This window comes from Mytilus galloprovincialis, chromosome 11, assembly GCF_965363235.1.
Source record: "Mytilus galloprovincialis chromosome 11, xbMytGall1.hap1.1, whole genome shotgun sequence".
In the NCBI taxonomy this organism is placed as follows: Eukaryota; Metazoa; Mollusca; class Bivalvia; order Mytilida; family Mytilidae; genus Mytilus; species Mytilus galloprovincialis.
The window spans coordinates 15,193,855-15,218,217 of NC_134848.1; the positions used below are offsets into that span (position 1 = coordinate 15,193,855).

The 24,363-nt window shown below is 33.5% G+C and overlaps 3 protein-coding genes across 3 annotated transcripts in view; 1 reads left to right on the forward strand and 2 right to left on the reverse strand.

Annotated features, from left to right (window-relative positions):
- Positions 1-24,363, reverse strand: part of LOC143051678 (uncharacterized) — a 174,970-nt gene that overhangs the window by 96,175 nt on the left and 54,432 nt on the right. The window lies entirely within an intron of this gene.
- On the reverse strand, positions 2,908-11,845 carry LOC143051688 (uncharacterized). Its single transcript, XM_076224599.1, has 2 exons — positions 11,512-11,845; positions 2,908-6,062 (listed from the first exon to the last, which is right to left on the reverse strand). The coding sequence occupies exon 2, from the start codon at positions 5,917-5,919 to the stop codon at positions 4,663-4,665; it is 1,257 nt and encodes a 418-aa protein (XP_076080714.1). The 5' UTR covers positions 5,920-6,062; positions 11,512-11,845; the 3' UTR covers positions 2,908-4,662.
- On the forward strand, positions 13,398-23,390 carry LOC143051711 (uncharacterized). Its single transcript, XM_076224625.1, has 2 exons — positions 13,398-13,441; positions 19,812-23,390. Exon 2 carries the CDS (start codon positions 19,850-19,852, stop codon positions 20,690-20,692), a length of 843 nt encoding a protein of 280 aa, XP_076080740.1. The 5' UTR covers positions 13,398-13,441; positions 19,812-19,849; the 3' UTR covers positions 20,693-23,390.

The window sequence follows — 24,363 nt, forward strand, 5'->3', positions numbered from 1 at the left end:
CAAGCTTGGAAATAATAAGGTGGCGAAATATAAAGAAAAGAGAAAATAGGGACTTTCCTATTGTATTTATTCGTACAATGTAATTTCTTTTCTTCCTAAACATGCGTAAACTACTTGCCACTGGACAACTATATAAACTGATTAATCAATTGTTGTAGCAGTTGAGGAAACACTTTTCATGATAAAAAATCCAATTTATATTCAGTGTATGTTGAATTGTGTAAATTCGTCCTTTGATTGAGTTACTCACTGGCGGATCTAGAAATTTTCATAAGTGGGGGTCCACTTACTGCGCTAAGAGGGGGCCCGCTCCAGTCACGCTTCAGTGATTCCCTATATAAGCAACCAATTTTTTTCCAAAAAAGGGGGGGCCCCCCCTCTAAATCCGCCTCTGTTACTAGTAAGCAATTTTAATCAATTCTTTATAATGTGAAATTGAGAATGGAAATGGGAAATATGTGTCTTCCTATGTTGTGATGTTACACTATAATTGATAAAAGCCCTTAAACCCGCAGCATGTGTTTGCGCATGTCCTCAATCAGGAACATGATGTTCAGTAGTTGTCGTTTGTTGATGAGGTTCATAAATGTTTCTCGTTTCTCTGGGTTTTTTTTTTTAATTTTTGGACAGATAAGACCGATATGATATGGTTTCCCCGTTTGAATGGTTTTCTCTAGTCATTTCAGTTTAGGGCCCTTTACAGTTCTCTGTCCGGTGTGAACCAAGTTCCGTGTTGAAAAGCGTAATTTGACCTATAGATTATAGTTTACTTTTACACATTTTGACTTGGATATCAAATGTAATCGAAATGTAATCGAAAAGTAATCGGTGATTACACCCAATTTTTTGCTGTAATCGATTAAATTACGATTACATGTAATCGAAAATGTCTTCGATTACAGATTACTGTCGATTACTTGAAAAAATGTAATCAATTACAATCGATTACGATTACAGATTACGATTACCCCATCTCTGATATCAATTGAGAGTTGTCTCATCGGCACTCATGCCACATCTTCTCGTATCTATTTTGTCGTATATATCTGTACCAGTCAATCTATATTAAGGTTGAGAAAACACAATGGTGACTAGGGAATATAAATATGATCCGACCTTGTTAAGTCTTCTTCTGATCGTCAGTAAAACCCTTGATAAAGTATGACGTAAAGAGAGTCCAAGTCTGTCTGCAAATTAAGGACCCCTAAAGTTTAAATTTCCGTGCATATCCAATTTTACCATGGTGTTCCATTAGAAGACCAAATTTCCATCATGGTCGACTCCATTTACTGCATTTTCCTGTTGTATGTGTTTTCAGAATGTAATAAGTTCTCGTCCTGAACATGCGTTAACTATTTGCCACTGGACATTCAGCAGCTATACTAACAAGTAAGGAAACACCCTTTATGGTAGTACACCCCTTAAAATCAAACTTGGTAGCTCTCTAATGCAACAAAGCAGCGAGTCTTGGAAAAATCTATGATTTTTTTTTTATCCTGTACATAGATTTTTTTTAAGTGATCCGCAAAGTGTAGATCTATTTTAGACAAAAACATAGTTTTTATTCAATTTTTATAAAAGCAGATTTTGAAACATTTCGTTAAAGGCTGTCAGTTTTCCCACATTTGTTTTTATAACCTCAAAAACAACGCCGTAGTATTCGCGTCTGGCATATATATACAAAATTTAGTGCTGGTATCTATGAGTTTATTGACTTGCAATTTGAGTGAGGCCTCAGGCTGTTCCATTGCTTGTTGTGTCTTTTGCCGCGTGCCCATACTTATTATATGTCACGGATATCATAGATACCTTATAGCCATTCAATATTCTGTTACAATACATGTAGCAAGTTTTTCCGCCGAATAATTATGTTTATTTTGGGGTATTCAGTCTTCCTCCATTAATAAATATTGGCCACTACGATATAACCAAGAGTGACGAAAGTGGCGTTAAACTCCAAAAATTAACCAGTTGTCCATTCTGAATCAGAGTGTTTATTAATTTGAATTTGCTATGTGAACATTTTTGTATTGGAAGTTATTTCCCCTGGTTTTAAACCGTAGTTGAATAAGTTCTAGAACGTATAAATGCACAACTGATCGTACCCTGTCAAGCGAAGCTTCATGATTAAACACATCAACACATGAGACATAATGTACCTTGTCAAGTATTACGATTAAACACATCAACACAACTGGAAGTACCTTACCAAGTATCATGATTAAACACATCCACCCAACTTAAGGTTCCAAGTCAAGTATCACGATTAAACACGTGTTGTTAAGTATCATGATAAAACACATCAACTTCTTAAAATCAAAAGATAGTATCGAGAAAAATACTTTATTCATTTGATTTTTTCATAATTTTTGTTGAGCCTGCGATTACCAGTTGAAGCAAAAGTAGACAAAATCTGATGTACAGTAGTTGTCGTTTGTTTATGTTATTTATACGTGTTCCTCATTTCTTGTTTTATTTATATGTATAGATCAGACCGTTGGTTTCCCGTTTGAATGGTTTTACACTACTAATTTTTTTGGGGGGCCTTTATAGCTTGTTGTTCGGTGTGAGCCAAGGCTCCGTGTCGAAGGCCGTACCTTGACCTATAATGTTTTACTTTTATAAATTGGGACTTTGATGGAGAATTGTCTCATTGGCACTCATACATCTTCCTATATCTAAGAAGATATAATTTCTTTATATACTAGATTAGACCGTTGGTTTTCCGATTTGAATAGTTTAACACTAGTCAGTTTGGACGGCTTTGAGGTCCTTGATAAATCTTGCTGTTCGATGTGAGCCAAAGCTCTGATTTGAAGACTGTGTTGAAGACCGTACTTTGACCTATGATTTAAAATGGTTTACTTTCACAAATTGTGTCTTGAATGGAGAGTTGTCTTATTGGCATTCGTATTACATCTTTTAATATCGATGGTTTACCATCAAATGCATGACCATGTAAACTGTACATCTCATATCTTACATGTACATCTCATATCTTACATATACATCTCATATCTTACAAGTACATCTCATATCTTACAAGTACATCTCATATCTTACAAGTACATCTCATATCTTACAAGTACATCTCATATCTTACATGTACACCTATGGGAGTTAAGATGCATGACCAAGCTTGGGCTGGAAATGTCAAATCAACAAATTAATATGCAACAGGCAAATAATATATATATATAAATTTTCACATTTCCGTAAATTACAAACTTGGCCATGTTGGCTTGAACCCTTTATCGTGATTATTTTTTAACTGACTTTGCCGTGAACATGACAATCACGCAGCTTATCGCCTGCATGTATTCTCATTGTGAACTGTTCTCATGTGTCTCTGTAAACTAACATGCTGACTTAACCCTATGCCACATACACTCCAGTCACGAGGTTTATCGCCTGTATGTATTCTCATGTGAATCTGTAAACTGTAAATTACTATGTATGCATTCTCATGTGAATCTGTAAATTACTATGTATGTATTCTCATGTGAATCTGTAAACTGTAAATTATTATGTATGTATTCTCATGTGAATCTGTAAACTGTAAATTATTATGTATGTATTCTCATGTGAATCTGTAAACTGTAAATTATTATGTATGTATTATCATGTGAATCTGTAAACTGTAAATTACTATGTATGTATTCTCATGTGAATCAGTAAACTGTAAATTCCTATATACGTATGTATTCTCATGTGAATCTGTAAACTGTAAATTACATGTGAATCTGTAAACTGTAAATTATTATGTATGTATTCTCATGTGAATCTGTAAACTGTAAATTACTATGTATGTATTCTCATGTGAATCAGTAAACTGTAAATTCCTATATACGTATGTATTCTCATGTGAATCTGTAAACTGTAAATTACTATGTAAATTACTATGTATGTATTCTCATGTGAATCTGTAAAATGTAAATTACTATGTATGTATTCTCATGTGAATCTGTAAACTGTAAATTACTATGTATGTATTCTCATGTTAATCTGTAAACTGTAAATAACTATGTATGTATTCTCATGTGAATCTGTAAACTGTAAATTACTATGTATGTATTCACATGTGAGTCTGTAAACTGTAAATTACTATGTATGTATTCTCGTGTGAATCTGTAAACTGTAAACTACTATGTATGTATTCTCATGTGAATCTGTTAATTACTATGTATGTATTCTCATGTGAATCTGTAAACTGTAAATTACTATGTATATCTTCTCATGTGAATCTGTAAACTGTAAATTACTATGTATGTATTCTCATGTGAATCTGTAAACTGTAAATTACTATGTATGTATTCTCATGTGAACCTGTAAACTGTAAAATACTATGTATGTATTCTCATGTGAATCTGTAAACTGTAAACTACTATGTATGTATTCTCATGTGAATCTGTAAACTGTAAATTACTATGTATGTATTCACATGCGAGTGTAAACTGTAAACTACTATGTATGTATTCTCATGTGAATCTGTAAACTGTAAACTACTATGTATGTATTCTCATGTGAATCTGTAAACTGTAAATTACTATGTATGTATTCACATGTGAGTCTGTAAACTGTAAATTACTATGTATGTATTCTCATGTGAATCTGTAAACTGTAAATTACTATGTTTGTATTCTCATGTGAATATGTACCCTACTATGTATGCGTTTTCATGTGTCTCTGTAAAGTACCAGACTGACTAAACCGTTTACCACATACACCACAGCTATGAGGTTTATTTCCTGTATGTGTTCTCGTGTGTCTTTTTAAATGACTCAGCAAACTAAAATTTTTACCACATACATCACACTTATGAGGTTTGTAACCTGTATGTGTTCTCATGTGAGTCTGTAAACTACTATGCTGACTAAACCCTTTACCACATTCATCACATATATAAGGTTTATCACCTGTGTGTGTTCTCATGTGATCTTGTAAATTACTTCTACGACTAAACCCCCTACCACATTCGCCACAGTCATACGGTTTATCATCTGTGTGTGTTCTCATGTGAGTCTGTAAATTAATATGCTGACTAAACCCCTTACAACATACATCACATATATAAGGTTTATCACCTGTATGTGTTCTCATGTGATCCCGTAAACCCCTACTTTTACTAAACCCCTTACCACATTCACCACAGTAATAAGGTTTATCCCCTGTATGTGTTCTCATGTGAGTCTTTAAACTACCTTGCTCACTAAACTTTTTACCACATACGTCACAGTCATATGGTTTATCACCTGTATGTGTTCTCATGTGAATCTGTAAACTACCAAGCTGACTAAACCCTTTACCACATAAATCACAGTCATGAGGTTTATCGTGTTTATCCCCTGTATGTATTTTCATGTGTCTCTGTAAACTACCTTTCTCACTAAACCCTTTACCACATACACCACAGTCATAAGGCTTTTCCCTTGTATGTGTTCTGATATGAGTCCTTAAATTCCCACGCCAACTAAACGCTTTATCACATAAATCACAATTATAAGGTTTATTCCTTGTATGTGTTCTCATGTGCAGCCGTAAACTTCCAAGCTGACTAAAGCGTTTATCACAAACATCACAGTCATAAGGTTTATCACCTGTGTGAGTTCTCATGTGAATCTGTAAACTCCAACGCCGACTAAACTGTTGACCACATACATCACACTCATGGGGTTTAATGCCTGTATGTTTTCTCATGTGACTCTGTAAATTACTAAGAAAACTAAAACCTTTACCACATACATCACAGCCATGAGGGTTATTTCTAGTATGTGTACTCATGTGTGCCTTTAAGTTACTTCTTTGACTAAAATCTCTAGCACAGACATCACATTTATGATGTGTTTTATCAGCCTGTGTGTTTATGTGTCTCTGTAGTGTACCGTTGATTGTGACTAAATCCTCTCCTCCCTCTGACATCTTATTGATATTGTTTATCTCCAGCCTATGTGTTTATGTGTCTCTGTAGAGTACCATTGAGTGTGACTAAATCCTCTCCTCCCTCTGACATCTTATTGATAATGTTTATGTCCAGTGACCAGTATGTAATTTCTTGAACGACTCTGTAAGGAACACCAAAAAATAAAGACATATGTATATAACCTTTTGATACTTTTCTGCAATTTAGACATTCTCTGCATTTATGAATCTGTATGTTTGGGTAATTCTAGTTCCATACTAAATATTAAATAATACAACATGTACAAGAAGGGCTGTGACTGTATGCTGTACTGCCTTATTGATGTATACCTTACAACTTATTTGTTCATTAGGAATACAATGTTGGTAATTGTCAACATAATTTACAAGCTCTGAGTTCATGGTGTTCTTAACTTTTTCATGTTTTCAAGCATTGTAACTTGGATTGAGAATTGTCTCATTGGCATGCATGCTTCTCATAATTATCTTAAGTAAATAAACTGTTGCCCCAAAGATATATATTAAATGTCTCACCTGTATGAATAAACAAGGAAAGCCAATCTGTAATGATCTGATAAACTGTTAATAGTCCAGTCAATGTCATGAATGTAGCATAAATTTGACCCTAAACCGAAAGTATTTGCAACAGAAGGTTTTTAAGTATAAATCTTTAGCATTATACCCCAAATATACATAGAAAAAAGTTCCATAAAATCTAACTTGAGGAAGACTATAAAAATCGCCATTAATGATTTAAAATTCCTATGGAGATTTGCATTGAAGAGGGAGTTAACTCTTGCAAAAAAGGTAGAAATATCAATAAAAATTGATAATAAATTATAACTTTACCGCTCCTATTCATAAGAATGTATTGGTTCTTGATTTATTAGTGGTCTGTAGAGTATAACAAACAACATGACAACTCTAAACGTGTTTTCATATATTTTATCAAGCTATAATCTAGATTTTGTAATTCATTAGTTGACCATTTATTGAATTTTTCAACATGTCAAGGTAAAGAATCTCAAATTTAATGAAAAATATTTAAGCATGTATTCTTCTTTTTGTGGTTTAAAGTTTCTTTAGATAAATAAGTTGCTGAAAAAAATATAATATACAGATATATATACACATCTTCCTATATCATGTATATCATGTATATATATTTAAACAATACCAAATTTTCACATTATTTTTTTTAAATGGTTACAAAGCTTCAAATTTGCTATTTATTTAACATGTTAAATGAAAAATGCATGAAAAAAATAAAACTACCCATAACACTTCAGTCTTGTACATTTTATAAGCAGCAGATTTTATAATTTAGTCAAATACAAACTTATAACCCTATCAAAGTATCATACATTCATGACATTACATAAATTTCCAGAAAAACAACCAAAACTGACCAAAAGAGACTCATTTTTGCAAGAGTTTTCTCCCGTTCCAATAATAATTTCCATAGGAAATTAAAAATGCTGATTTTGAGTTTTCCTCAAGTAAAGATTTGAAAGGACTTTTTTCAGTGTATATATATATAAAGGACATAATGCTATAGATTAGAACTAAACCATTTTCTGTTGCAATTAGTTTGAGGTTAAATGTTTAATCAGTTTGACTGGACTATCATGATAATACAAGCAACATTGATAATAGTGGGTCTCATTGGGGTCTAAGCGTGACGCGGGATTGCCGATTTTTCGTAAGTGTGAAACGTAAAAGTCAATTTATTGTATCGTGAAAACGAGAAATGAGGTCTTGGGGGACCCGAGAAATGACAAAAAAATGAGAATTGGTTACGTACATAGTGTAAGCGGGATACAGGAATCTGACAAAACAGCAAGCGGGATCCGGGATCGGAACCCCCCAATGAGACCCCCATAATAAATGTGAAGTTGCTAAAATTAACGATGAAGTAGGGATAGGACCTCAAGATAGTTGTCATTCTGATAAACATGATATCAGAGACATATATTGTTTTAGGCTTAGGTATAGGAAAGAATTCCACTCCTAACATATGAGGTTTATGCTTATACCTGTCATCGCTGTTGCAGGTTCCCCAAACACAACGTTTTAGTTTTACCATTCTTTTTTACTTTGTTTATATTTTCGCGGAAAAAAACTTGTCGGGTATCACGTGACGTTACGCATAACCGCTGACATCAAATATAATATGAAAGTCGACTATTATTATGTATTATATGTCTCTGATGATCTCTGATCATGAATCCCATGATATTAAAACAACATATATAAATTTGTTACCGTCTTACACATGACAAATTTTGAATCCGGGTCCGTTCGCGCCCACTCATGTTCGCACCCACTCATGTTCGCCCCCTTTCACTTTCGCACCTTTCATGTTCGCGCCCAATTAAAATTAGTTTTGGGTTTAATAACTTTGTAATCACGTTTTGGCAAGTAGTATTTTTTTTTTAAATTATTCCTTTCTAAATAAAGTGGAATTCTGTAAACCTTTTATTTTGTGTTGAATAACTCTTAATCATGTTTTGGTTAGTGTATTGCTATATAACTTTGTTTCATTGACTTGTTTCAAATTGAGTGAGATTCTGACTGCGTTTAATTTGTGTGTTGAATAAATTTTATCATGTTTGATCATATTTTGGTTATAATAGTCTGAGAGTGTTATAGTAGTCTCAGTAATAGTGTTTTGCTATATTTTTTTGTTTCATTGTTTCAGATCAAAGGGACCAAGCTGTTAAAAACAATTATCTTTTGTGTTTTTCAATAAAAATCTTCAATCTTTTACTCATACCAAGCTACAAATACATTCAGTATTCACACCAAAGCAATTAAAAACAAAAATCATGATTTTCCAATTATTCAATTGGAATTTGAATTAAAACTGGGCGCGAACGTGTAGAGTGCGAATGGACCTTTGGTGCGAACGTGCGAGGTGCGAACGTGTAGGGTGCGAAAGTATATTGGGCGCGAACGGACCTGATGGGGTCAGACCTATAATCCGACAGTCCCATAATCCGACAGTCCTGTAGTCCGACAGTCCTATAATCCGACAGACCGATAGTCCGACAGTCCTTTAATCCGACAGCCCGACTCACAGTCACTTGTCTCTTAAAAACATGTCTATAAAGACATGGAACGATTGTAATTTATTTTTTTACGCAATAAAATCATGTGTCGATTCGATCATTAAGACGTCTTCATACCTGTGAACTGACCCGTATCTTGCGGGTGTGACCTGAGAAAAATAAATAACCCGGGAATTCTGAAAATGACCCGATTTCATTAGATTCAAAGCCTTCAGACTGATTTCATAAATGATTGCAATGCCGGTAAATTCGTAATTCTCCTTGGACAAGGAAGTCTAGCTGTGTAAACTCAAATTACCCGACCCATTTCGGCGTTTTACGTTTCCGCAAATTGGCATTACTTTTCCGCGAAAAAAAGATGACGTTTCCGAAAAAAAAAGTTTACGTTTCCAGAAAAGAAGTTACTGTTCCGGAATTTTTTTTTATTACTTTTCCGCAAATAATTAAGGAATACCTTTTGATCGAAAGCAAAGCTATAATAAAAAATAAATATGTTTTAAGTTAAAGATCATCATAACATGTAAGTAAAATACATCATTAAAATGTATGAAAACGTATGTTCAAAAATATCTTGATATGTTATAATATTTGTAGCCAACACGTCGTAAAAAGTCCATAGTAGCACATTCACAGTTTACAAATTTTGTATTTTGTTCAGGAAGGAAGTCCATCTTCTCCTATTCATTTTTTCCGAACGGGTACTTTTACAGTTACAGTTCCCATCTTTATGTAAGATGTTGTCTTCGGTTTCAATAACACATCGACAAAGACAAATATGGTATATATGATGGCTAGCGTAAAACTGCTCGTTCAGGTCGACACAAAAAGACTTGACACCATTTCTTGTTCTCTTTTCCTCGGGTCAGGGGTGATGCCCAAAATGGTTGGTGGAAATCTCAATTGCCATTTATATAACATTCCAATATATAATCGGCAGATCTCATGCATTTTTCGTCTGATGGAGCATCGGCAATTAATTCAACAAAGCATTCTTCAATCATGTCAGTTGGCAATTTAGCCAAACCAAAGACTTCTCAATGAAGTTTAACTCATCCTTACCCGAGTCAGTAGTTATATCTAGTAAATTGTAGCTATACTGAGATCAGAACATTTTCTTTATTAAAAAAAAATAATTTATCATATACATGATATATGTGCATTCAAATCTTTATAATCATGATAATTTACTAGGTAAATTTGCGGAAAAGTAATAAATACAAATTGCGGAAACGTATATTTTAAATTTGCGGAAACGTAGTATTGGGACTTTGAAAAATTAGCGGAAATGCAATACGCCCACCCAGTGCATGGCTTCACTTGACAGCTTTGGTGTCAAACACACGCACTGTTGATTAACAGTCATTACCTATGCTTTATGTCGTTAATAATTGTGTCTTTTACAGTTGTTTAAAATAATAATTTGACTTTCACCTTTCACAATATACTCCTTCGCCTTATTTTAAAAAGATTAAATCTAGAAAAAAATGAATGAAAAACATATCAGAACAAGAATGTGTCCCAAGTACACGGATGCCCCATTCGCACTATCATTTTCTATGTTCAGTGGACCGTGAAAATAGGGTAAAATATCTAATTTGGCATTGAATTTAGAAATATCCTTAAAGGCTATCATAAAGAACATGTTTCCTAAGTTTCAAATTGATTGGATTTCATCTTCCTCAAAAACTACCTCGACTAAACTTTTAACCAAAACTTTAACTTGAAGCAGGACGGACGAACGGACGGTACGACGAACAAACAGACGCACAGACCAGAAAACATAAAACCATATATGGGGCATAATATTATAATATTATAATTCTTTCACCATTTTTCTACCTTAGAACAATTAGCAAATAAAAATATTCAAAAATTACTTTATCTTACATCTATAATACATCTTTTACTAATTTAACTTTATTTTTTTTTTATTATAATCTACATTAGAAAGTCAAGGTCGTTAAAAACTTCCACATGTTGAACATTGGAAACGGACCGGCCGATTAGAACTTCAAATATAAGTAAGAGCATTTTACCGACCGTGCATGGGTTAATGTATAGGTAGTCTAGATCGTCAAAACATCCATCAAGAGACATATATAATAGTGTCTCTCCTTCAATATTATTAATTACATGGTATGTTAGTGACCTAATACGAGATATATGGGGTGAGAGCAAAGATTCCGCGCTTCAAACAAAATGTACTTCGGTCAACGCTTTTACACCCCAATGAAGTTACAAAAATGTATTCAATTTATATAGGACGATATCCATACCTTTGCAGCAGAAGATCGAGCCCCCCTCCCCTCAGCAGAAGAGCTTCGTGTCGGACCATCGGACTGTCGGATTCATGGACTGTCGGAATATCGGACCGTCGGACTATCAGACTGTCGGACTACTTGACTGTCGGAATTTAGGGTTGTCGGATTATAGCTACGCTCCCGACCTGATACCACAAATTTTAGTCTGGACAAGTAGACAATAGCTTCTTCGTAGGTTTAATGAACAGTATTAAACCTACCAATATATTTTTCAACTCAGTTTGTAAAGAATATATAATAACATCATTGTCTTCTTATCGTTTCTGAGGGTACAATTTAAGTCGGGGAAAGAGACTAACGTTATATCCTTCAATTTGTATTTTCTTCCAATGATGGAACACCTCCTCAACGGATACTAATCGCCGTTTTATATTTAGGGGCACTGCTACATAATTTTTCTGTTTATAATGTACAGAAAACATTGCGTCTTCGATATATACTGTCCCAAGATAGAAATTAAGACAAATACACTAATATAAATTAAAATAAAACCAGTTATCTTAGAGGGACCGCGTTCAAATTAATTTTTTGAAGATAAATTATCCACCAGTACACATCCAAAGAGATGTGGTATGATTGCCAATAAGACAACTATCCTCCAAAGTTCAAATGAAGTGGACGTATTCAATTATAGGCAACCGTACAGTCTTCAGCAATGAGAAAACACATACCATATAATCGGCTATAAAAGGCCCCAACATAAAAAAAAATATAGAATTATTCAATTGAGAAAACTAACGGCCTCATTCATAACAAACCAATTTACGAAAAAAATATGACAGACATTAAGCAACAACACTTTATTTAACTCGAGGAATCAGTGTGTTGTTATCCGAACTCAAAGTATACTGTTAAATTTAATAATTATGAACTGTCAATGAATGTTTGAAATTAAATAAAATGACAGACATTTCGAATTCTTGAGGTACCAGTTATAGATATAGGAAGATGTGGTATGATTGCCAATGAGACAACTCTCCAACCAAGTCACAATTTGTATAAGTAAACCATTATAGGTCAAGGTACGGTGTTCAACACGGAGCTTATTCTCACACCGAACAGCAAGACCTACTAGTGTAAAACCAACAGTATAATGTATAAAAAAAATGTTTAGAAACACTTGTGAATCTCATAAACAAACGACAACTACTGGACATCAGATTATATGTATAAAAAGGAATCGTTAGACAACAGCCTTTCAGACAATTACATATGAAATAGTTGTACTAAAATTTCAATTACATTTCAGTCAGTTTGATGCTCAATTCATTTTAATAAATAATATCTATTTTTATTTATATGCATCTGACATTTACCAATTGAGATCAAACATCGTGAGACGTTTCAACTATGACTTATAATCTTCTTCAGACGTCCCAGGTTTCAACATAGATCGAAGATTTCTCCGGCCTTCAATCAATTTAACAAACTGCACCAAAATACAAAAAAACATGATTCGAATTTATTTAATAGATAACATCTGGTATTGGTTTTCACTGAAATTATCTTTACAAAACAGCGGGTATTCGACCCCTCAATTGTGCGTCTTATCGCACATGTCATATTATCAAGTAACCCCATGTGGAGCGAGGATGGGTTATCGTCCTTGTCGCTCCAAATAATTGTTATCAAATTGAGTTATCTCCCTTAAACCGGACAGATTCTTGGCAATGACGGTACATTGACCTATAATGGTTTACCTTTTAAATTGTTGTTTGGATGGAGAGTTGTCTCATTGGCACTCACATCACATCAGTTTTTGATGAAGTTGTCAAATTAACTTGAAACTTAGTACACGTACATGTTCCCTATGAAATGATCTTTCTAATTTTAATGCCTAATTATATTTTTTATCCAATATTACGGTCCATTGACTGACATCGAAAATGATAGTGCGAGTGGGGCATTCGTGTAGTTTGGACACAGTCTTGTTTAATAGTGAGCGATTTGGTTATCCAGGTTCGGGCGTTTTTATTTTAAAGTGGGTCGAGTTGGTGAAAAAGTGAGGCGATTAAGTGTGGGGCGATTTGCCAGTGGGGCGACTTGTCATGGATTCAATATGTAAATACATATTGAATAATATACCGTTGGTCTCTTTCCCCCGACTTAAATTCTCCCTTCAAAAACAAAGTAAGTAAACATGGTAAATACTATGGTTTATTTTATTCTTTTACAAACTGGAATGAGCAAAAAATGAATAGAATTGACACTGTTTATAACGTGAAAACTATGAAGAAGCTATTATCTGCTTGTTCAGAATGAAATTTGTCATGTAAGACGGCAAATAACAAAGCAAAAAGTTAACTTAAGGTTCATGTGGACCCTTTGGCTTTGGCTAAAATGGCAGCATTTTCACCTCAATATTTACTCAGAGTACAGACAAACATAATTTTATTTATCTAGGGCATGCTACATTGTGTGCCTTAAAATTTTTCCAGATGCACAGGTTTGCCAGTACTGTCACTACTGTTTGCAATGTAAAGCAAAATTTTGTCCTATGAAAATATTGTACCACAAGACACAATATTTCATAACTATGTATAATCATAGTGAAATTTTGTCTGTATATAGACAATATTTCACTGATGAATACCAGAGACATATAATACATTCTACATGTTATATGTCCCTGTGAATACTTATTATCATTGGAACTCTGTTTTGTTAAAGGGAGTAGTCCAAATAATTATGACGTCTTAACCCTCTTAATGCCAAGGCGACATATATGTCGTTATAGCTTTAATGCCAAAGCGACATATATGTCGTGCGGGGGTTTAATGCCAAGGCGACATATATGTCGTCTCCAGAATCTAAATTAGTATACCAATTAAATCAAGACATTGCACTATGTTTTCAATTATATATAACTGTACTACTGACCATAGGTCATTGACGATTACGTTGAGTATATGACGTCATATTTATGACGTCATAGTGACGTAATAATCACGGCGAAATTGGAGTGTGCAGGATAAAAATGTCGTTTACAGAAGACGACAATAGTGATGCTGATATATCCGACTCATTGGTCACGGATGCTGAAGATTTTGAAAATGAAATCAATAGACCTGGTAACCTGAGAAATGGACCGTGGTTTACTATTATAGAGCCAAATACTTTTGTCATAGATAGACTGCCAGCATTCAGTCCAGATCATGGTCCTCTTGGATTTGATGCAAATTTATCTCCATATGATTACTTTGAGAAATTTATTAGTGAAGATGACAACAGTTTGCTTGATATCATAGTTGAGGAAACAAATAGGTATGCTACAACAACGTTAAACGCTAATGACCCAACCCCACAAGGAAGAGGAAATAATTGGAAACCAGTTTCCAAGCAGGAACTCAGTGCCTTTTTTGGTTTACTGTTAGCAATGGGAATAGTCAGGAAACCTTCTTATGCTTCATATTGGGAAAACGGAAATAAGAATGTATTAACATGCACTCCAAATTTTTCCCAGATCATGTCAAGAAATAGATTCCAGGAAATTTTAAGGTTTTTACACTGCAATGATAATGCTTTAGCAGTCGAGAGAGGCCAAGCTGGTTATGACCCACTCCATAAAGTTGCTAATATCATAGAATTTTTCAACAGAACTTTTGAGGAAAATTACAGGTAAGAAGAAGAATATAAATCTTGCAACTATATAAAAAAAGCACAATCAAAAAATAATAAATTATTATTGCACAAAAGTCTGCAGAATTTGTTTGATATTTAAAATAATTTACTTCATTATTGTTTCAATTCATTCACAGTATTTTTTCAATAATTTATTCATAATGTATGTATTCTTAAAATATTAACTTATTTCAGACTTTCACAAAATGTTTGCATTGACGAAAGAATGATTGGTTTCAAAGGAAGGCATTTTTTGAAACAATATATTGCTAATAAAAAGGCGCACAGTATGGGGTGTCAAGGCATGGGTTCTTGCTGAATCAGGCAGTGGATACACACATCAAGTTGAACTGTACAAGGGCAAATCAAATGCACCTCGTCATCCTGATGGACAAGGGTATGCTGTTGAAATTATATTACATTTGAATAATTCAAGTCTGGAAATGATTAATTTTCGTTTTTTTTTTATTTTTACATGTAGCATCATGAAATTTTCACCAGTCAACCTTTTTCTCAAGAACCACATTAAGCTAATAGAATCATCTCCTATAACACCCCGGTTTGCAAAGAATTAATAACAAAAACGCACAAATTTTTGATTGTCCAGTTTTGTGATAAACTAATCTTAGTAATAGTCATGATAGTAAGTCGGTTGTATCTGTACAAGTGGTATTTGTCAAATCGGTAGCATCAATAACAAAAATCAATAAAACGACTATAGAGAGCAACATGATTCTTCAACCAGACTGTAATTAAATGTAATGCACAATAGTAAGTTTTTTAAAGTGCCATAATCAGTTGATAATTTAAAAAAAAAAACAGTTTAACTTATGTTTCTCAAATTTTTACATACCATTAACTCAAACATACAATAGTATAGTGTACAACATACGAGCGCTGTGAACACTGTGAACTAAATGTACCATGACTACATGTACATGTATATTCTAAAAAACTATAATCATAAAACCATATACCGTACACACATTCTCGTAGAAGGCCTTTGGTGTATTATAGAGACGGGAACCATCGACATGAATTTCTGGTTTATTTCAAATAACATATTTAGATTCATTCTATTGTAATAAACGTTGCAGTGAATATTGAATGCACTATCATGTATATTCTAGATACAAAGTTGTTATGGATCTGATGAGGCCCCACTTTGGAAACCAGCACCATTTGACCATCGACAGTTGGTTTACCAGTCCAAAATTAGTACACGACCTCAGAAACAGGGGTACATATTGTACTGGTACAGTCATTGCCACAAGAAAAGGCATGCCTCAAAGTTTTAGAAAAGCAAAACTTCCAAAGGGGGCAATTCTTGCAAAGTCCCAAGGACCAGTTATGTCTGTTCTATATAGTGATCGCCGACAAGTGTCCTTGTTAACAACAGCTGGAAGTGCAAAGTAAGTTTTTATATTGAATGTATTGTACTATTCCTCTTTTTCTTCTTCCAAGTAAGGAACCATATTCATATATTGATATGTATGGTTCCGCAAAAGTTCACAATTTCAAAACCCGTGATCACATTTTCATAGAATATCTATGAGTAAAAAAGGATTTAAAATTATAATCATTCATACTTGTAAGTACATGCATTGAAGTAATCAGAATATTTGTTTTTATCAAGGTCAAGATCTAGAATGTATTTTAAAAAAATATATATTTTCAGAATGACCCGGAAACCTAATAGTAAGGGGAAAGTTGTGAAGGCGCCAGCTTTGGTACACAAATACAATGAGACGATGGGTGGCATTGATCTAGGTGACCAGTTTATTGCACAGTATGAACCCCAATTTAGAAGTTTGAAATTATGGAAGAAGATTTTGTTCAACCTCCTCATGACAGCAACAGGTATGGTTTATTTAAATTTTTAAGTTACCGAAAGGCTTTAATTTGAAAAATATATTCAAAGTAAGTGTACGGGCGCTATGCAATTGTTTGTTCGCTATCTTATATTTTTTTATGTGACGGGTTTCGTTCTGATGTTTTTACAAACATGTAGTCCTATATCACACTGATAATTAATTACCATTTCTCAAACTAAACTCGCATACAATTCAAATGTGACTTTGTTTTCCAAAAGGTATGAAAAACATTAATTTAACAATACTATTTTATTTTGTTTTCAGTTAACGCCTACATATGTTACAGAAATACCTTTGTGGTACAGAAGAAAATGGACCATTTGACATTTCAGCAGGAAATAATACAGGGTTTGATTGGACAACACAGAGAAGGACAGACACGACCGGGTAGACGTTGCTTACTTCAAAGTACCAGACTTACTGCTCGGCACTTCATAGAATGGATTCCCAACAAAAGGAGAATGAGATGTGCCGTTTGTTCTGGCAAAGAGAACAGATTTTCGGGGACAAGAATAAGAACATGGTGTCCGGACTGTGGCGTTGGACTTTGTGTTGGAAGATGTTTTAAACATTTCCACACATTGCAGATCTATGAGGAATAAAATGTTTGCGTTTTAGGGAAGAAACAACCTCAGTTAATTGGACATGAGTTTTATAGTCATAAATACTCAAATGTTATCACATTCCAAGAAATGACAAAATATTATTGGCATACATAAACACTCTAATCAGCTGATCTATGCTTGATAAAACGTGCAAGAATAAAATGCGTATGATGTACATGTTGATTTCTTTTCGTTCTTTATTTGTATTTAATAACTTCTCCGCTCAAACAAAATATTATATTTTTTGTTCATCTACAAATATAGAAACAAAATAAGCCAATTTGTCTTCACGTAATGGTAATAGTTGTCACATCTTTTATCAAAGAATATAGCTATAGACTCAACTTTCTAAATAAAAAAAAACACCTCGAAAACGACGACGTCAAAAGAATTCGGCACTGGTGACGTCCAAATGTCATTACCTATTGGTAACGTCATAACGTTGTTGTTTTTAAATCTGGCATCAAGAGGGTTAAAAGGCTATTATATTTTTTTTCTTTGACGCCTTACTTCGACGTTGATGTAAGGCGTCAAAGAAAAAAATTATAATAGCCTTTCAAGACGTCATAATTATTTGGACTATTAAAGGAAGGTTTTATTTTTTGGTGAATTGGGGATAGGGGGGACAGGAGGGGTCCTGATCCCGCAATCCCTGGCTTAAAAAATCGACATCCCGAGGTCCTGAAATCTGAAAAAAATAAAAAAATTCCCGGATCCCGAAAGGGTCAATCCCGAAATCCAAAGCTTAAAAACACCCAATCCCGGAGTCTCAATAAAGGTTCTATCCCCCCTCACAGATGAATACTATGAAATTTTGTTCTGTTAAACATGATAAAGGAAGGCTATATTTTGGTTATATTTTGTGAGTATTGAGACAATATTTCATAGACAGATTGTCATGGAATTTTGTCTCATGAAGGGGAGGTAATCAACATATATTCAAGTTAGAGAGGGTACATAGGAAATTTTGTGTATTAATTTACAAAATAAGTTATTGTCAGTACATACATTACTTATATTTGTACAGAGGAATGTAATACTATTAATGAGTTACACAGTGTGCAATTGTCCTATAAATACAAGAATTTATTGATTCAATAAAATTCATAACTGGTGAGGCGAAGCCAAACCAGATATGAATTTTATTGACCCGGTAAATTATGTATTAGGACAATTAAACACTGTGTAACGAATTTATCCTGATTTTGTTATATTACATACATGTATTATTATATTCAAATTCAATAATAGGACAATATCAACCAAATATATTTTATGAATGGCTTTCATTTATTTTGACTTTATTGAACCATAAAACTAATTTTTGACTCTCACATTGAATAATCCGCGAAGCAGATTATGTAAAATGTGAAGAGTACAAAATTAGTTTTATGGTTCAATAAAGTCAAAATAAATTATTGCCATTCATTATAAATAAATTTCTATGAAAAAAATAGGCTCAAAGAACTTTTAATACTATTTATATTAAAACAATAACAACATACACACATGTTGGCGTATGAATACACAACATCAGAATGGGCGTGTCTCCATAAAAATTGATAACATTGAAAATAAAACTAATACTTTTAACCAATCAGAAGACAGTAAATACACCAAATTTATTTATTTTAATCTAAAACTGTGAAAAATAAAAAAATATTAGGACTCAACTCAAATTATATATTTTTTATTAGGTCAGTGGTATAAGGAAGAAAATTTCAATTGACATAATAAATAAGGGAGATAATTCCAATTGAGGTGATAAAAAATTATACTGAAAAATATTAGGACAATCATGACAATATCAGCCAATCAAAATGAAATACTGTCTGGAAAATATTTTATATGAAATTTTTTCCGACAGACAATATTTCATGGGGGACAATATTTTATGTTACAAAAATGCAGCCATTTTAGCCATAGGGTCCACATGAACCTTAAAATAGCCTTCCAAGACGTCGTGTAGTCATATACCTGTATATGTGATTGATAATTAATCATATTTAAGACAACTATGCTCCAAAGTTAAATAAAGTAGTTAGATGCATCCTGTAAGAAATTAAAGGCAACCACTTGGACTTCAACAATGAGGAAGACCCATACTTCATGAATATCAAACTTTAAAAGGCCCCAAAATCGAACATTGCCAGTAAAAGTTTACAGTACTATTTGATCAACACAACTAGCTTTTCTTTAAAACATAAAAAACTTACACAGTGAAGTCGTGCAATAAAGTCTAGCGGAAAACATGAATTACAAAAGGTAATTGCTTATGTGCATAGTGTAAGCGAGGTACAGGAATCTGACAAAACACTTAGTAAGCCGGATTCGGGATAAGAACACCCCGATCAGTTTAAATAATATTGGTAATATATGTCTGTTATTTGTTCCTTACAGAGTAGTGAACTCACATACTGGAGATAAACCTTATTAACATGATAAATAAGATGTTAGAGGGAGGAGAGGATTTAGTCACAAGCAATGGTACTCTACAGGGACACAATAAGATGTTAGAGGGAGGAGAAGATTTAGTCACAATCAATGGTACTATGCATAGCTGTATACAGGGACACATCAACACACAGGCTGGTAAAACACTTCATAAATGTGATGTTTGTGCTAGAGAATTTAGACAATGTAGTAACTTAAAGGCACACATGAGAATACATACAGGTGAAAAACCTCACAAATGTGATGTGTGTGCTAAAAAATTTACTCACAATAGTAAATTAAAGAGACATATGAGAATACATACTGGAGATAAACCTCATCACTGTGATGTATGTTGTAAAGGATTTAGTCACCTTGGTAATTTACAGATTCACATGAGAATACATACAGGTGATAAACCTTATGACTGTGGTGAATGTGGTAAGGGGTTTAGTAGTATACATAATTTACGGGATCACATGAGAACACACACAGGTGATAAACCTTATATATGTGATGTATGTTGTAAAGGGTTCAGTCAGTATAGTAATTTAAAGAAGCACATGAGAACACATACAGGTGATAAACCTCATAACTGTGATGTATGTGGTAAACAGTTTAGTCAGCTTGGTCATTTAAGAAGCCACGCAAGAACACATACCGGTGACAAACCTTATGAATGTAATGTATGTGGTAAAAGGTTCAGTGTGCATTGCAATTTGAAAATTCATATGAGAACACATACAGGCGATAAACCTCATGGGTGTGATGTTTGTGGTAAACTGTTTACTCAGCTTGGTACTTTACAAAAACACATAAGAATACATACAGGCGGTACACCTCATTAATGAGCCTGTGATGTATCATGTGTATGTGGTAAAGGATGTAGTCAAATTGGTAACTCACAGAGACACATAAGAACACATACAATGTACAGATGATATGCTGCATGACTGTCGTGTTTGCCGCAATGTCAGTTAAGCAATTAACACAGTAAAGGGATCAAGTCAAGTTTGTAATTTAAATAGACTAGTGAAAATTTATGTATAAATATATTTTTTACCTTATGCATATTACAATGAGGGTACTACTTGTACAAGTAATTTTTATTTACTTGAAGAAGTAAAAAAAATACCATCCATATAAGTAAATTATAATTTTGAATAATCTCCCCTTAATTTTCTCAAAAATTCACTTGTACAGACATGTATAAGTAAATTTTTCTTACAATCCCACAAAAATTCTCAAGCTTTGAGATGCAAAATTATGCCTTTGATGATGATTTTCCCAGGTTAGCTCATAATTTTATGGGGATTCATTTAATAACTGTGATATTATCAAAAAGGTTCATCTAAAATTTTGAAAGTTGTTTCTGAATCTGAAATCTTCTACTCCCAACTGTATGATATATGGTGAGCTAGGACGTTTCCCACTTGCTATTGATGTAAAATTAAGGATGAAATCCTACTGGTCTTAGGGAGCTACCATTTGATTTTTATGGGGGGGGGGGGGGCTAGGATGAAATTTGAAAAAAATAGGCAGGACAGGAGTTTTGGTTAAAAAAAAGGCAGGATGAGACACTTGCAAAAAAAAAAAGTCAGGCCGACAATTAAGGTAAAAAAAAGACGGATAAACTAATAAAAAAAGGCAGGACCGAAAAGAGTGAAAAATAAAAAGGCAGGACAGAGATATTACAGCTAAAAAAAATGCAGGACAAAATTTTTCATCCTAGCAACCCCCCCCCCCCCTAAAAAAATCAAATGGTGGCTCCCTTAATTGATTATGGGAAAGCAGTCAAAGTATTCTTGTATTATATAAACTACTGTACCACTTTCATTGTACTAAAAACATTGATTTTAAAATGTTTAATATTTGTTAAACGTATATATTTGATGAATTTTGATTTTCTTATATCTGGAACATACAGCTCTTTTTAAATGATGTACGGGTTTTTTTCTGGACAATCTATTTTTTTCGCGACCAGTCGAAAAAAAAAATTTTCTTTCAATTTTAGCATTACACATAGTAGCAGCTGAGGGTGAAACAAACAATTTATTTTTCTCAGAATCAAAAACAAATTATTTTTTTCTCAAAAAGATGGAAACATACTTTTGTTTCCATAAAAAAACATAGCCCCCAGAAAATCAAATGGTTGCTGCCTAACCATGCTAATTGCTCACATTTCAAAGAAGAGAGAAATAAATTTATCAATGACAATCCTAATTTTACTAGAAGTCTAAATATTATACTATTTACCATGATTACTGAAATTATGTCGTCTACAAATAGGGCAATTTTGATTCATCCAGTTAGCTAAAATGGTAATGACCCTTAAAATCATCCAATGATCTTTTGAGATCACCAGCAACCACACGTTGATTAAATTTTTTTATACAATGGGTTTGGAAAGGGATAAATTTCCATAGAATTAGAGAAATGTATATATTGTATATTTATCAGTCAGAGCTCTGAGTCAGACATAATATAAGTCTAAATCTGCATTTGACTCGTAGAGGTCTAAGGCAGCAACCATTTGATTTTCGGGGGGGGGGGGGATGGTTATTTTTGGAAAAAAAAGTTTGTTTCCAGGTTTTGGTGAAAAAAATAATTTTTTATGCACCCTGGGAAAAAAAATTGTTTGTTTCACCCTCAGCTAGCCTGCCACTGTATGTAATGCTAAAATTAAAAGAAAAAAATTGATTTCGGTTTGTCGCAAAAAAAATAGATTGTACTTCGCTAAAGGCAAAAAAAGGTTTTCACAGAAAAAAAACCCATAGCCCCCCCCCCTTCCAAGAAAATCAAATGGTTGCTGCCTAAATTTGTAAGTTTTTGGATTTGTCTCCCTTTATGCCTAAATTTATAAGTTTTTGGATTTGTCTCCCTTTAATGCAAGACAAAATACGACTTTAATAAGTCAAATATTGTTAAGCAAGAAATAACTGACCAGAATCAAAAATTTGCAAACTTATCGACTCCTACAAGTCGGTAAGTTATCAAAATTGGTTCACTTCAAGACCCACCCCTACTAATATAAAAAGGTCACGCATCTAAATGAAATAATGACAACATTGAAAAACAATGCTTTGTCTTCTAAAGAAAAATATGAATGAGAGTCTAAAAAATCGGAGATAATGTTACTTAACCTTACAATGCAACCACCCGGAGCCACACCTAATGAGGTAGAACATCTGTGTTTAGTAAGGATGTTCAATTGGATATTTAAATATAGGTAGCTCAAGTCCTTGTGAACTCTCAGGCAGGTTTTTGCTGTAATAGGTGGTGTACTTTGGCCACCAAGTCAAAGTAAGTTTTTTCATCAACATAAATAGACCTTAACAAGTCTGTCATTTTCTGACTTAGATGAGTCTAAAATTGAAAATATTTTTTTTGATAAATACATGTGTGGACTTCTGTTAGTCAAAATCAAAAATCGACTTGTTTATGTCTGAGCTCTGACTGTTTATGTTTATGTGTTTAATGTACTGTATTAATTTCTTCTCTGTACCTATGTATTTGGTGATGAGAAATAAAGATATGTTTAATAAGTTCAATGTTTTATCTCATTAACTCAACAAAGAAACTGATTGGGCAAATATCTTAAGTATTTGCGTAATCCTTCAAAATTGATCCTTAGGGGCTTGTAAATGAGCAGTGTTCTAGCTGAAGATAACAGATTGGATTTGCATTGAACTTGGAAAAAATGGCGGAATAGACAGGGTCCACGTCAGTAGTAAGAGAAGGAAAATTATAATTTTACCATGATACTAGTGAGATACATGAACATTTTTGTGCTTGATGTAATCCCAATTGGTTATTGGACATAATTATTGGTTTAATGGAAAAAAAGCGTCGAAGAAACTACTCATCGAAAACAGGTTTGACCCCACCGGAGAAAATAAATACAAAAATGGCGGCGTCAAATACAATAGAACAAAACAAAACAATGGACTTGTCGCAAGTAATTTCCGAAGCACATGGAAATATTAGTCCCACAACTGCAGTTTCATTTGTAGAACCTAATTCTCAGCACTTTAGTAAATCTACATTTCAGAGACCCTCGGTACCGCCTTACCCTTTGCAAAGTACACCGGTGCATGAGCCTCAACGCATCTCTCAGTATCCAATGCCGTGTAATCCAGGGCTACCTATATCAAATGCTACCCTACCAATTAATTCAGACCCCAATGTCGCAATACAGATGATTTTTTCAAACATGAATATAATGAATCAAAAACTGGAAAGTGTCAACAATACTAACACAGTTATATACCAACAGTTACAAAAACTTGACTTATTGGAAGACATCAACAAAAAACTTCAAATATTTGAAAAAAAACATGAACGATATGAAAATTGAAATAAATAACATTAAAGCAACACAAGAACAACAAGCACATACGTTGGCAAAAGAAGAAAATCATCATTTCATCATAGAAGATCGAGTAAAGTCAATGGAACAAGTCAACACATATCTCGAAAATGAAAACTATGAACTTAAGGAACAATTTCTAAGGCTCCG